The sequence below is a fragment of the Babylonia areolata genome, chromosome 16, assembly GCF_041734735.1.
Source record: "Babylonia areolata isolate BAREFJ2019XMU chromosome 16, ASM4173473v1, whole genome shotgun sequence".
Classification (NCBI taxonomy): Eukaryota; Metazoa; Mollusca; class Gastropoda; order Neogastropoda; family Buccinidae; genus Babylonia; species Babylonia areolata.
Window position 1 is genome coordinate 352501 of NC_134891.1, and position 16147 is coordinate 368647.

General features: G+C 42.2%; 1 protein-coding gene across 2 annotated transcripts in view; it reads left to right on the plus strand.

The window, feature by feature from the left end:
* The window catches only part of LOC143290768 (uncharacterized), an 11803-nt gene extending 8868 nt beyond the window's left edge, over positions 1-2935 (plus strand). For both annotated transcript variants that reach the window (XM_076600279.1, XM_076600280.1), the window contains exon 3: positions 2727-2935. In XM_076600279.1, the coding sequence (XP_076456394.1) occupies positions 2727-2786 (60 nt within the window). In that variant the 3' untranslated portion in view covers positions 2787-2935. The remainder of the gene's footprint in view (positions 1-2726) is intronic.
* Positions 2936-16147: the final 13212 nt, after the last annotated feature.

The window sequence follows — 16147 nt, forward strand, 5'->3', positions numbered from 1 at the left end:
ATACTGGTAAAGAAAAGGTGTTAGTAAACACACAGGTAATAAGAGGTGTTGATAAACATACAGGTAAAGAAAAGGTGTTGATAAACACACAGGTAATAAGAGGTGTTGATAAACATACCAGTAAAGAAAAATGTGTTGGTAAACACACAGGTAAAGACGAGGTGTTGACAACAGGTAAATAAGAGGTGTTGATAAACACACAATACTTCCCCCAGAGCACAGACCGAAGTTTGGAAGTTTCCTCAGGTGTATGGGTCTCTGTCGTGTACCTGGAAGCTAAAAGGAAGCAGGGCAACACCCAGTAGCCTGACGTTGTGCGCCTTTGTCTTATTCAGTGAGCAAAGGTGACAGCACTTCCGGTGATTGTGGCTCCAGATGATGATGTTGTCGACAGCGAGAGATGGAGGAGGGTTTGTCGGATGGTGCAGACAGTCGGAGGGAAGGTGTCCCGCTGGGGGCAGTGAATATTCCCCAGGCAAGGGCTGTGCTTGCTGCCATCATTGGTCAGCTAACTATAAACAGCAAGAATATAACTGAAAGGTTGAACGAGACTTTGATGTAAGGAGAACGTATTGTGCCCATGCCGTTTGAGGTTGTCAGTCTGTGGGGAGTGCCAAGTTGTGTTACATTACCAATGGAGAAATCTTATGAAATCTGTAGCTTGTAAAAGACTATAAGCTATCCCCTCTGACCTTTTCTGCAGTCAACGGATCTGGCCCCAAGTATCTTTCTGAACTCCTCCATATCTATACCCCGTCTCGCCAGCTCCGTTCTTCCTCTGATACTCGACTTCTCAGGATACCTCACGTCAGAAGTAAGACCTATGGATTCAGATCGTTTTCTTTTCAATCGCCAAACACGTGGAACAAGCTCCCTGATAACTTCGTCATTCTGATTCCCTCGCATCTTTTAAATCTCGTCTCAAAACTCACCTTTTCCCTCAGCAATAAGTTCAGTTGTGGCAGGTCCACTTTCTTTGCGTTAACTGTGCTTGACTATGTGTGTATACATAATTATGTATGTGTACATAACTACATGCATGTATATGAATGTGTATTGTGTGTGCATGTGTTTATATAAGTTTGTGCCTGCCTATGTGTGCATATGTGTTAGGGTAGATGTTAGATACACATGTATATTAAAATGTATGTATGCATTGTGTGTGTGTGTGCGTGTGTGTGTGTGTAGTCACATTTTGGTGTGTGTATGTAACATTGATGTAATGTTTTATGTTAACAAAAGCGGTTTTGTAAAGCACCTAGAGCAGATTTCTGGATAGTATGCTATATAAGTATCCATTATTATTGTTATTAAAACAAGACTCACTTTTGATGACAGACGTCCAACGTTTCAGACCTTTGGCCTGTCTTTGGGGATTGTGTTAGATGGGAAAATGACATTACTACATTGCACTGCATTGCATTGCATTGCATCGCGTCTCGCATCGCTTCACGTCACTGCGCATCACATTGCATTCACCAATGTTGCATTTCTTGCAGAAGGGGCAAAATCGTAGCGCCTACACGTTTTTATTAATATGCACTACTGTCATCATTGTAGTTATACCCACTACTGCCATAGCTTGTAGTTATACCCACTACTGCACTCACTTATGGTTATACCCACTACAGCCATCACTTGTAGTTATAACCAGTACTGCCCTGACTTGTAGTTATACACACTACTGCACTCACTTATGGTTATACCCACTACAGGCATCACTTGTAGTTATAACCAGTACTGCCCTGACTTGTAGTTATACACACTACTGCACTCACTTATGGTTATACCCACTACAGGCATCACTTGTAGTTATAACCAGTACTGCACTCACTTGTAGTTATACACACTACTGCCATGGTTTGTAGTAGAGCCACTACTGCACTCGTAGTTATACACACTACTGCCATGGCTTGTAGTTATAGCCACTAGTGCACTCACTTGTAGTTATACACACTACTGCCATGGCTTGTAGTTATAGCCACTACTGCACTCGCTTGTAGTTATAACCAGTACCGTCATGGCTTGTAGTTATAACCAGTACCGTCATGGCTTGTAGTTGTACCCAGTACCGTCATGGCTTGTAGTTATAACCAGTACCGTCATGGCTTGTAGTTATAACCAGTACCGTCATGGCTTGTAGTTGTACCCAGTACTGCACTCACTTGTAGTTATAACCACTACAGGCCATTACTTGTTGTTATAACCAGTACTGCCCTGACTTTTAGTTATACACACTACAGCCATGGCTTGTAGTTATACCCACGACTGCACTCACTTAAGTTATACCCACAACATCCATCACTTGTAGTTATACCCACTTCTGCCACCATCACTCGTAGTTACACCCACTACTGCCATGGCTTGTAGTTATATCCACTACTGCACTCACCTATACCCACTACAACCATCACTTGTAGCTATACCCACTACTGCCACCACTTGTAGTTATACTCACTGTTGCTCTGGCTTGTAGTTATACCCACTACTGCCGTGACCTGTAGTTATACACAGTACTGCTAATACTTGCAGTTATACACAGTACTGCTATCACTTGTAGTCATACCCACTGCCACCATCACAATGTAGCTATACCTACTACTGCCATCACAATGTAGTTATACCCACTGCCACCATCACTTGTAGTTATACCCACTATGCTATCACAATGTAGTTATATCCAGCAACCGACCCGTTCAGCCTGTTGCACGTGCTGTGTCCACCAGACGCCAGCCATGTCAGGAGCTCTGGGCAGCATCCAGCGCAGTCTGCTCATCTTCGGCTGACTTCCTCTTGCCTGTGCATGCGTCGTGACTCGCTACTTTGGCGCTCAAAGCGACGCCTATCGACGGACTCAGCTGGAAAGGGAGATGATCAATGTGCACCTTGAAACCGGTGACACGGATGCTTCGAATGGTTTTGTTGAAGGGGCGGGGCGGGGGGGGGGGGGGGGGGGGGGAGAAAGCTGGCTTAATATGAATGAAGCTATCTCAGTTTTCATTGTCGAACTCACAAATTCGAACTGTTTTGGTTTGATCTGTTTCATAATTATAGTCGTGCTGTTTTGTCTTGTGTTGTGGTGGTCGTCGTGTGTGTGTGTGTGTGTGCGTTCGTGTGTGTGTGTGTGTGTGCATGAATTGTTTGTTTACTTATATCTTTTTTTTTTGGATACAATTAGCAAAGTTAGGCCTAGTTAACACAAACATTTACATGATGTTAACAAATCTATACTTTATTCGGGTTAAATCCTACTTGAATAAATACATATGAACATATTACTTTCGGGGTTTTCTGAACTTAACTTGATCAGGATCGATTATCCTGACTTGGCATGAATCAGTTATTACTTATGGTATATACCTATACTTTTGGTAAGGACTGATGGCCGATTCCAGCTAATTTCTAATTCACAGTATCAGTGCAGACTTGATAAAGGTTTCACTCTTGCTACGAGGTTTGGAATGAGAAGAATGTAAAACTGATATTTAAACAATATTTTCCAGACGTGTCCCAAGTCTATTGCAACGAATAACAGGACAAATCATGGTTGAATGCATTGTACATAACATTATCTTGTTAATACATTCATGGTTGAATGCATTGTACATAACATTATCTTGTTAATACATTCATGGTTGAATGCATTGTACATAACATTATCTTGTTAATACATTCATGGTTGAATGCATTGTACATAACATTATCTTGTTAATACATTCATGGTTGAATGCATTGTACATAACATTATCTTGTTAATACATTCATGGTTGAATGCATTGTACATAACATTATCTTGTTAATACATTCATGGTTGAATGCATTGTACATAACATTATCTTGTTAATACATTCATGGTTGAATGCATTGTACATAACATTATCTTAATACATGACTTGATCCGGATGTGTTTCCAAACAAAACCGATTAGTATTGGTGGATGCTAAGATATGTTAACATTTCCATTGTTTAATGGGTCACAGCACAGTGAATGAAACAAACTTACATGTTTTTGTTCTGTTTTCGTTTCTTTTGTGTTGTTCTGTTTCGTTTGTGAAGGCAACAGTCAAAAACATACCAATATACTTATTGGTTCATGCTTGGATGGGCATTTCAGTTTAATGGTGTGTGCCAAACTTGCGTTACATGCAGTCTTCGTTATATGTGATTATGCAGCTGAGCAGTTTTTGCTTAATATTCTATGTCTGAGATGTATGTGAATATAAAAGCAATCTTCGTTATATGTGATTATGTAGCTGAACAGTTTTTGCTTAATTAATATTTCATGTCTGAGATGTACGTGAATATAAAAGCAGTCTCAGTTATGTGTGATTATTTTACTGAACATTTTATTAGTAATGTAGGCATTGCATTTTATCGTTTGATGTTTGATTATATGATCGGAATACTTCCCTTTATTTAAATTTCATTTTAGATTATTAATTGATTAAGATATTAATATACTTAGTAGTAGTAGTAGTTCTTTTAATTGGGAATTAGAGCAGTTTGGATACATAGAATGAGCTGTGGGAATTTGTGCTGTTTAAATATTTGTTTATAGAGTTGTGGTTTTGTTAACTGATCAAACATTGCGTTGTTGTGTGCTGTTTAAATATTTGTTTATAGAGTTGTGGTTTTGTTAACTGATCAAACATTGCGTTGTTGTGTAGATGAAATGCCCTTTTTTCCCCTTTGTTTTTAGAAACACCTTTTTGTCAGTAAATGTGTCAACAATATTTGTCCTTTAGAGATGTTAAAGCATTATTGTATATTGTGTCTTACAGTTTTTTTAATTTATTTATTTATTTATTTTTTTATTGTTTTATGTTGTGTACATCTCTCTCTGTGTCTCTCTCTGTCTCTCGCTCCCCTACCCCCTATACACACATTTTATTGTGTGGCAGCGCAGTTTTTGATGTGGCAAAGTTTCACGAGTCGAGACCTAGAGACTATGTATTGTCACATAGTGGAAATATGCAAACTATGCCATGTAACATAACGAAGATATATAAACTGTCATGTACCCTACTGATTGGAAGTATGCAAACAATGCTGTGTAACATAACGGAGATATGTAAACTATGTCATGGACCATGTTGGAGATATGCAAACTATGCAATGTAACATAACGAAGATATGTAAACTATGTCATGGACCATGTTGGAGATTGCAGACTATGCAATGTAACATAACGAAGATATGTAAACTATGTCATGGACCATGTTGGAGATTGCAAACTATGCAATGTAACATAACGAAGATATGTAAACTATGTCATGGACCATGTTGGAGATTGCAAACTATGCCATGTAATATGAAGATATGAAAACTTGTCATTACGATATTTGAGATACGCAAACTATGTCATGTGCCATACTGGAGATCTACAGAATCTGTCGTGTAACATACTGGAGATACAGATACTGCCATGTAACATATTAAAGAAAAAAAAAGGTATGCGTTACTTAGAACATGTATTACACACCAAGCATAGTTTTAATTTAACTTTCAGCTGTTGTAAATCCACATCGCACATTTATTATGTGGGGTTGCAGTGTTTTTTTGGTTTGTTTTTCATCTGTACAAACTTAGATGTTGTAGGAATTCGGCTAGTTTTCGCTTGGACGATGCGATGTGCTCTGGAAATTTTTACTGTAAAAAAAAAATCTTTGATTTATCTGAAACACATTCAGTTTTTGGCGTATTCACTTCTTTGAATCAATTTTACGCACTTTTTCACTGGCTGATGTGTTTTTATAAGAGCTTATTGGAGCAGGTTATTGCTGGACAATTGTGGGTAATTTCAACCCACAAGTAGTTTGGTTGGTTGATTGGTTTGGTTTTAATTGTGAGCACTTTTCCCTCTATTCCTTAATTTATTGGTAACGATTCAAAGCGTGTGGAACAGGGTCAACCCATTGGCCATTGAAGCGTCGTGAACTGTGATGTCATGTGTGCGGCCTTTTCATAATTGTCACTTATCACCGTCTCCCTGTCCACATGTAGTCCAACATTCATAGACTGCTCTGTTTCCCCGCGGAACTCGGAATGAGCGGCGTGCTGGAGGTGCCCCTGAAACAGTACGGGAGACGGAACAGTATCAAAGAACAAACTGAGGCGTTCTGTGTACACCAGTCCATGCTGTGTTTGTCATCCCAACATTTGTCTCGTAGTTTGTTGAAACCTTTCCCAGCTGGGCCAAGCCATACAGTGTCCTGTGGGTACCACTGTTCTGGTCACCGCCTTTGTGTTTGTCTCAAGATTCATTCCAACAGTAATGTTACGCTTTGGATGTTCTGCTATTCTGATATGGAAACATGTCTGATGATTCATTTCAACAGTTACCACCTATTGTCTCGTTTCGGATGCAGTGTCATTTTGATTTCTGTACATTTTGTCTGAAGATTTATTTCAACAGCCACAATGTGTTAGGATTTTGGTACAGTGCTGTTCTGACATCTGTTAATGTTGTGTTCAGATGTATTTCAGCATTATTCAGTTGTGCACTGTTATTCTCCTGTCCACACATTTTGTCTCGTGGATAATCAGCACTTTCAGTGTGAAGAAAGTCCAGTGTGTACCACGTGTTGGGTTAGGTCACAGTCCTGTATAACTGGCCTCAATATAGGTATCAAGGATGTCCAGTGTGTACCATGTGTTGGGTTAGGTCACAGTCCTGTATAACTGGCCTCAATATAGGTATCAAGGATGTCCAGTGTGTACCATGTGTTGGGTTAGGTCACAGTCCTGTATAACTGGCCTCAATATAGGTATCAAGGATGTCCAGTGTGTACCATGTGTTGGGTTAGGTCACAGTCCTGAATAACTGGCCTCAATATAGGTATCAAGGATGTCCAGTGTGTACCATGTGTTGGGTTAGGTCACAGTCCTGAATAACTGGCCTCAATGTAGGTATCAAGGATGTCCAGTGTGTACCATGTGTTGGGTTAGGTCACAGTCCTGTATAACTGGCCTCAATATAGGTATGAAGGATGTCCAGTGTGTACCATGTGTTGGGTTAGGTCACAGTCCTGTATAACTGGCCTCAATATAGGTATCAAGGATGTCCAGTGTGTACCATGTGTTGGGTTAGGTCACAGTCCTGTATAACTGGCCTCAATATAGGTATGAAGGATGTCCAGTGTGTACCATGTGTTGGGTTAGGTCACAGTCCTGTATAACTGGCCTCAATGTAGGTATCAAGGATGTCCAGTGTGTACCATGTGTTGGGTTAGGTCACAGTCCTGTATAACTGGCCTCAATATAGGTATCAAGGATGTCCAGTGTGTACCATGTGTTGGGTTAGGTCACAGTCCTGTATAACTGGCCTCAATGTAGGTATCAAGGATGTCCAGTGTGTACCATGTGTTGGGTTAGGTCACAGTCCTGTATAACTGGCCTCAATATAGGTATCAAGGATGTCCAGTGTGTACCATGTGTTGGGTTAGGTCACAGTCCTGTATAACTGGCCTCAATATAGGTATCAAGGATGTCCAGTGTGTACCATGTGTTGGGTTAGGTCACAGTCCTGTATAACTGGCCTCAATATAGGTATCAAGGATGTCAGTGTGTACCATGTGTTGGGTTAGGTCACAGTCCTGTATAACTGGCCTCAATATAGGTATCAAGGATGTCCAGTGTGTACCATGTGTTGGGTTAGGTCAGTCCTGTATAACTGGCCTCAATATAGGTATCAAGGATGTCCAGTGTGTACCATGTGTTGGGTTAGGTCAGTCCTGAATAACTGGCCTCAATGTAGGTATCAAGGATGTCCAGTGTGTACCATGTGTTGGGTTAGGTCACAGTCCTGAATAACTGGCCTCAATGTAGGTATCAAGGATGTCCAGTGTGTACCATGTGTTGGGTTAGGTCACAGTCCTGTATAACTGGCCTCAATATAGGTATCAAGGATGTCCAGTGTGTACCATGTGTTGGGTTAGGTCACAGTCCTGTATAACTGGCCTCAATATAGGTATCAAGGATGTCCAGTGTGTACCATGTGTTGGGTTAGGTCACAGTCCTGTATAACTGGCCTCAATATAGGTATGAAGGATGTCCAGTGTGTACCATGTGTTGGGTTAGGTCACAGTCCTGTATAACTGGCCTCAATATAGGTATCAAGGATGTCCAGTGTGTACCATGTGTTGGGTTAGGTCACAGTCCTGTATAACTGGCCTCAATGTAGGTATCAAGGATGTCAGTGTGTACCATGTGTTGGGTTAGGTCACAGTCCTGTATAACTGGCCTCAATATAGGTATGAAGGATGTCCAGTGTGTACCATGTGTTGGGTTAGGTCACAGTCCTGTATAACTGGCCTCAGCGTCTGTTCTTTCAATTATTTCATTAACTACTCAACTTGGGTTGCGTGTGGTTCAGCGAAACACTACTGTCATCAAACTCACTTGAGGACATTGCTTGATTGCAATTTGTTCATCAATGTGTGTGTGTGCGCGCGCGCGCGTGTGTGTGTGTGTGCACGTGCGCGCGCGCAAGAGTGGAGGGGAGAGAGAGAGAGAGAGATTCACCACTGTTCTTAGTATGGTTTTTGTGTGGAATGTGTCCGTCAATTAAAGGTGTGAAAGTGCATGTACGCATGCCCGTTTATATGGTTCTGTATACTTGCAGACTTGTGTGATTCTTTGTGAGCAAGACAGATACAAGACAGTGTGAGTCAACAGGAACAGTTCCAATACCACAAGCCCTTTTTTCAGAATCAGTATAATTACATGATCTGATCCAACAACTAAAAAATAAATCAATCTAAAATCATAATACCGATACTGCAGCCACCACAATTACTTGTTAATTTCTACCCACACAAACACACACATGCACGCAGAACAGTTGGATAAATACTTTGCCATTGGTTATACAACAAAACTAGGACATGGAACTATAACAGATATATAATTATATATATATATTTTTTTTTTTTTTTACAACGGTCACAGCTCAAAAACCAACGACTCCAAGGCACAAATGAAAATCCTCAATGATATCACGTAGCAGACACACTTCACGGATTTCCATGCGACCTGTAATCAGAACAATATTGCTAACACCACGTTCCATGCGACCTGTAATCGGAACAATATTGCTTACACCACCACTACCACAATGCTCTTTAAGCTCTCCGCGCAACATGACGTAATACTACTGAATGTGCCGCGCCCTCAAACTAACGTCCAAGGGTATCAACCATTCGCAATTCACACACACTACCATCCCAAAACACGCTGTAACGTTAAAACTGGGTCAAACAGTGTACTAGTCCTAACGTTTAGTAATTAAGGTGGCAGTTCAGAGGATAATTGGGAAGGTTCTCTGCGACAGGCCATCTGCTGGCTTCGTGTGTTTTATTCAAAGGACTGACTGTCGGGACACGATATCTTGAGTGTGTATTCTTCAAAGGACTGACTGTCAGGACACGATATCTTAAGTGTGTATTCTTCAAAGGACAGCCTGTCGGGACACAATATCTTAAGTGTGTATTCTTCAAAGGACAGCCTGTCGGGACACAATATCTGAAGTGTGTATTCTTCAAAGGAGAGCCTGTCGGACCGAAAGACGGACACAACTTTCTAGTGTGCATTCTCAAAGAGACAGCCCTGTCGGAGGACACAATATCTGAAGTGTGTATTCTTCAAAGGAGAGCCTGTCGGGACACGATATCTGAAGTGTTTTCTTCAAAAGACAGCCTGTCGGGGCACGATATCTGAAGTGTTTTTTTCAAAAGACAGCCTGTCGGGACACGATATCTGAAGTGTATTCTTCAAAGGACAGCCTGTCGGAACACGATATCTGAAGTGTTTTCTTCAAAAGACAGCCTGTCGGACACGATATCTGAAGTGTTTTCTTCAAAAGACAGCCTGTCGGGACACGATATCTGAAGTGTTTTCTTCAAAGGACAGCCTGTCGGGACACGATATCTGAAGTGTTTTCTTCAAAGGACAGTCGGAACAGGACTTCTGTTCTGAGGTACAGGGCATATCTTCAACAAAAGGAGAGGTCACAAAGGACATGGTGATAGGACTAATCTTAAAATGGATGCCACACACGGCGGGGACATATCTTCCTGAGAGAGCATAATGTTTGAAAGAATGAAACGCAGTATTTTCTAGAGTTAGAAAGCAGTTGACTAGGGTGTGGGGGTCATGTTTGAGACAGGATACATCTTCTGAGACAGGAAGCATTTTCTCAGTATCAGTATCAGTAGTTCAAGGAGGCGTCACTGCGTTCGGTCAAATCCATATACGCTATACCACATCTGCCAAACAGATGCATGACCAGCAGCGTAACCCAACGCGCTTAGTCAGGCCTTGAAAAAAATGAATAAAAAATAATAGATAAATACATAAAAATACTACTACTACTAACAGTAATATTTATAAGGCGCAAAATCTTGATGAAGTCAATTCTAAGCGCAAAAAAAAAAAAAAAAAAAAAAACAACACCCCAAAACATGACATGGTTGTGAGACGGGCTGCTTCAGTCTTTGAAGGGAACAGACCAAGCTGTTGAAGCAGCTGATGACACTGTTTATACCCTGGTCCGCTGCCGGACCTGTTGGCAGTGAGACAGCCAGGAACACAGAGGGCCATCTACACGCTGTGCTGACACACAGTCTGCAACACCACGGAAGGCAAAGCGCAGAGAAATTCATGCATTTCACTGCACAGTTCATGGTTTGAATTACAGGAAAATAAATGGGGCAAATGATCTGTAAAATTACTTAATTGTATGTGATTTTTTAAAAAGAAAGAACACTCCTGTAAACAACAGAAAATGAAAAAATGAATATAGAAATGAATAAATGATCAAACAGGACACATGGAAAACTGAGACAATGTGATCAAATAGACCAGACCCTTTGATTGAACATGCTAGCCAATAAATACACAAAAAAATACAAGTGGTTCAATGTGTGTGTGTGTGTGTGTGTGTGTATCGAGAGAGAGAGAGAGAGAGAATAAATGAGGCGACCTGTAAAAGCACGATACTATTCAACAATTTGTTTATCCATGCACAGAGGGGCTTTTCCTGTCGACACCAGGCTGATCCAATGTCTGTAGTGTGAACCAAACACCTCTCCCCTGTCTAATTGTTAGATCTGCATAGCTGTTCGAATGAACCCTTGCATACAGTATATGCAAGTGTTTCTACACACACTATAAGCTGACGGTATCAGCTGACAACTGGACCAAAAGTAAAGTGAGAGCTGCATGATCAACGGTTTCTCCACTGCAATGGAAATCATTTACAGCTTAGTCTTTTATGAAACACTTTGACTCTCAAACTAGGAGGCAAGACGGCACTGGCTCAGCGCTGCAGCCTTGAGGGCTAGCTGGCCTTTGGGAACCATCCCATCGCCGACTGTCCTAAAGCCCTCTTGGCCGAGAGAGTGAGGATGTAGCTTGAGCAAGACACTCTCCACTACAATCAGATTGTTTCCCCAGATAGGTGGGACAACAGTTGCCTCCTCTGCTGTTCTGATGGTCTGAATTGGACACGACTGTGTATCATACTACTTTCCGCAGTCTGCATACCTGTTCCCCACACATTCTATTTTCCTGGGGTGGGGTGGGGTGGGGTGGGGTGTTGTGATTTTAGCACTTGGTAATCCGCTCCCCCCTTCTCTCAGTTTCACTCTTTCAGTAAATTCACCCATGGATTCGGAGATTGTGAAAAGAAGCAACAACTCTATACTTCAAACTACACTGTCAACAAGGGATCCGTGTGTTTCTTTTGCTCTTGTAACAGAAGCATAATCATGCTGTCGTATAGTATGTTTCATTTGGCAGACAATGCATTTCTGTCACCGTGAGGCAAGTGTCCACATAAGATTTTAAAAAAAATTCTTAACAATATTTTGGCAGTCAACACTATAATCATGTTATAATCTTGTTGGTGTAAGGCATAATACAAATCAATACAGAAATACATCAACATGTTTCAATACACCAAGATGTTACAAAATGTTTTAGGACCCCAGACAAAAATACTCTATATTTGACAACACCACACAACATATTCAAACTTTTGATTATCAAACTGTCTATAATATGAACACACGTTTAAAACAATGTAAATTCTTCATATAAACAGTAATACATTCACTGAGGAAGGGGGGAAATAAAAACAACCCTGGAAAAAATATCATTCTATTTCCTGATTATTGTGAACTTTGACCTCTGACCCACGGGGTTTTTCCTCTCACCATGACGACAGGCGGTGACCCAGCTTGATGAAGCCTGAACGCAAGACCCCCTCTGTCTCTCCAGCCTACAGTCATTTTTATCAGTGCCCAGCAGTGACGGCCACCGCGAACTTGGAAGACCCTGCAAGCGCTTCAAGGACACCTTGAAGACAAACCTCAAAGCCTGCGACATAGACATCGCTTCCTGGGAAACTGATGCCCTTGACCGCTCTCGCTGGAAGATGCTGTGCTCTAGTGGCATAAAGGCGTTTAAAAACAAGAGAACGCTGGCTATTAAGGAGAAGCGTGAGCGAAGGAAGCAGGGCTCAACTCCTAGAGACGTTTTCCCTTGTAACACCTGTGGGAAGTGCTGCGCATCCAGAATCGGTCTCTTCTCCCATATGAGGACACACATCGACAGATAAGCCTGCCTGCCTACTCATCCGTCGGTCCGACGGCAGACTCCCTATATATCAAGCAGTGACCTTGACCCTTGACTGTGAATTTCAGAAGTCATGCTGTCATTGTTGCCTGCCCCGACATATGACCTCTCACCCTGCTTATCATGTCATGACAATGGGGATGTGTTGAAAGATCTTACTAATACACTGTCTCTCCTAATTCCCCTCCTATAAGGCTTGAAAAAATAAAGGGGTGTGTGTGTGTTGGGGGGTGTAAAGGTCCCGGAACCTTTCCGGCTACAAGACCAGTGATTTTATATTCACAACATCATGAGTTCTGTTTTGTATTCGGCAGATTTCTCTGTGTGAAATTCGGGCTGCTCTCCCCAGGGAGAGCGCGTCGCTATACTACAGCGCCACCCATATTTTTTTCTGCGTGCAGTTTTTTTATTTGTTTTTCCTATCGAAGTGGATTTTTCTACAGAATTTTGCCAGGAACAACCCTTTTGTTGCCGTAGGTTCTTTTACGTGCGCTAAGTGCATGCTGCACACGGGACCTCAGTTTATCGTCTCATCCGAATGACTAGCGTCCAGACCACCACTCAAGGTCTAGTGTGGGGGGGGGGGGGGGGGGGGAGAAAATATCGGAACGCTGATTCGAACCAACGCGCTCAAATTCTCTCGCTTCCTACGCGGACGCGTTACCTCTAGGCCATCACTCCACTGGAAGTCGGGGCCCAATCCTCTCCTTCCCCAACCAAAGCCAGGTCCCCACTGACACCTGGGTGGAGTGAGGACAAATCAGAGCAGTGCCTTTCCCCAAGGGACACAGCACCATGCCGAAACGGAGACTGGAACCCTCATCACCTGGTGACCACTGGGTCACACGTCCAACGCCTGACAGACTGACACGGTGCCTCCCACGGTGCCTCCCACGCCAAGCTGGGGTGCCGGACAATTTGGTGGGTCTTGCTCAGCCAAGCTTCACCTAGCCAGTCCTGACATTCCTCTTCCCATCCCTCTTCCCTCTTTACCTCCATAGCCCCCCATGGCCAGCCCCCCTCACCCCCCTCTCTCTCTCTCTCTCTCTCTCTCACTCTCTCTCTCTCTGTTTCACTGGGAGACAGTAAATGCAGAAAGTATTGCTTTGAACCGATTCTGACAATTACCAGAATCTGAAGACACTGTTCCATGCCACGTTTGTTATCTCACCAACAGTTTTGCAAGACATTTGCAGACTCGCTCAGTGACAAGGGAAGGGGGTGTTGAGGTGGGGGGTGTGAAGTCGGGGTGGGGGTGGGGGGTAAGGGGGCCGGGCAGCCAAAGGTTTCACGATGCGACACACTGCCACAATGGTCTACAATGCAACCAGTCCAAGTTCATCACAACTCAGCAAAACAAAAACAATGCTGAGAAAGAAAACACAAAAATAAGTGTTTTCAATCTGAAACAAATAGCTGTATTATAACGACCAGATGTTCACCACTAAAACAAATACCTGTATTATATTATAACGACCAGATGTTCACCCCTAAAACAAATAACTGTATTATATTATAACGACCAGATGTTCACCCCTAAAACAAATAGCTGTATTATATTATAACGACCAGATTTTCACCACTAAAAGCGAGTCACAAAGAAAATGTACTTGACTTTTTTTAAGCGTATTTAAAAAGTCATTAGATAAGTTGTCACACACACACACACACGCACACACACACACACACACACGCACGCACACACACACACACACACACACCACTTTAAAATGAAAGACGTGTCACACAGTCTGTGACAGCTAAACCCTGAAGACTCAACATAGCTCAGAAACCTTTCAACAAAGTAAACAAAACAAACTGTTACTCAGCTGAATAAAAACCACACCACACACACACACACACACACAAACACAAACCCACACGAATAAATAAATAAATAAAAACAAAATAAAAGAAATAAATAAACCAGCACGTCCTGTACACACGGGACAAGAAGAAAGGACGAATAAAGTGTAAAACTTCACTCTCTCCCACCCCCTCAACCCACCCCACCCTCTCCCACCCCTTTCAGCCCACCCCACCCTCACTCTTCAATAGCCTTTCCACAACCACCCCCCAGAGACTAGACAAAGCAAGCAGCAATTTCAGCCGCCGTCATGCTCAGCGGGCGACAAAAAATAGCTCCATTGACGTTCAGCACGGAGGTAGTCAGAAGGGTTTTCATTTCAACACACACACACACACACACACACACACACAGGGAGGCTGGAGAAAGAGGGGGGTCGGAAAGGGAGGAGGAAGTTGACGGGATTGGTGGGGGTGCGGGGGGTAGGGGGACTGCACAGTCTGGCAGCAGTGAACCAGTTTGGATCCAACAGGTGTGGCATGACAACAACTTTTTTTTTCTTCTATGTAAACAGTGTTTAAAAGTTTTCATATTTCTGTGGAAAAAAACAACAACAAAAAACAAACTAACAAACAAAAAGACCAACACCCAACATTTGTACAGTCATGAACAACCATGGACTGTCTGTTAGAATATATCACTTTGCAAGACATGCTTGCACGTGCCCACAACCAAAACTCAAAATACACACACACACACATATTTTATATATATATATATATATATATATATATATATCTGTGTGTGTGTATCTATCTAATCACTCAGAAAAGTGAAAAAGACCCCTCATTACAGGCAGCCAAACACATGCATGATAAAGTGTGAAGAGTGTGACATGTGCAGTCATGCCTGAAAGTCAGGTGGAAACTAAACAATTTTCACTGCTGATCTGTTGGCTGATAACTAATCTGAATCTGGTAACACTGTGGCCATGCATGGCACTGTAGGTATAAACATAACTGTTGGCTGATCTGAATACGGTAACACTCGTGGCCATGCATGGCACTGTAGGTATAAACATAACTGATGGCTGATAACTAATCTGAATCTGGTAACACTCTGCTGCCATGCATGGCACTGTAGGTATAAACATAACTGTTGGCTGATCTGAATACGGTAACACTCGTGGCCATGCATGGCACTGTAAGTATAAACATAACTGTTGGCTGATAACTAATCTGAATCTGGTAACAATCTGCCGCCATGCATGGCACTGTAAGTATAAACATAACTGATGGCTGATAACTAATCTGAATCTGGTAACAATCTGCCGCCATGCATGGCACTGTAAGTATAAACATAACTGATGGCTGATAACTAATCTGAATCTGGTAACAATCTGCCGCCATGCATGGCACTGTAAGTATAAACATAACTGATGGCTGATAACTAATCTGAATCTGGTAACACTGCCGCCATGCATGGCACTGTAGGTATAAACATAACTGTTGGCTGATAACTAATCTGAATCTGGAAACACTGTGGCCATGCATGGCACTGTAAGTATAAACATAACTGATGGCTGATAACTAATCTGAATCTGGTAACACTGCTGCCATGCATGGCACTGTAGGTATAAACATAACTGATGGCTGATAACTAATCTGAATCTGGTAACACTCTGCTGCCATGCATGGCACTGTA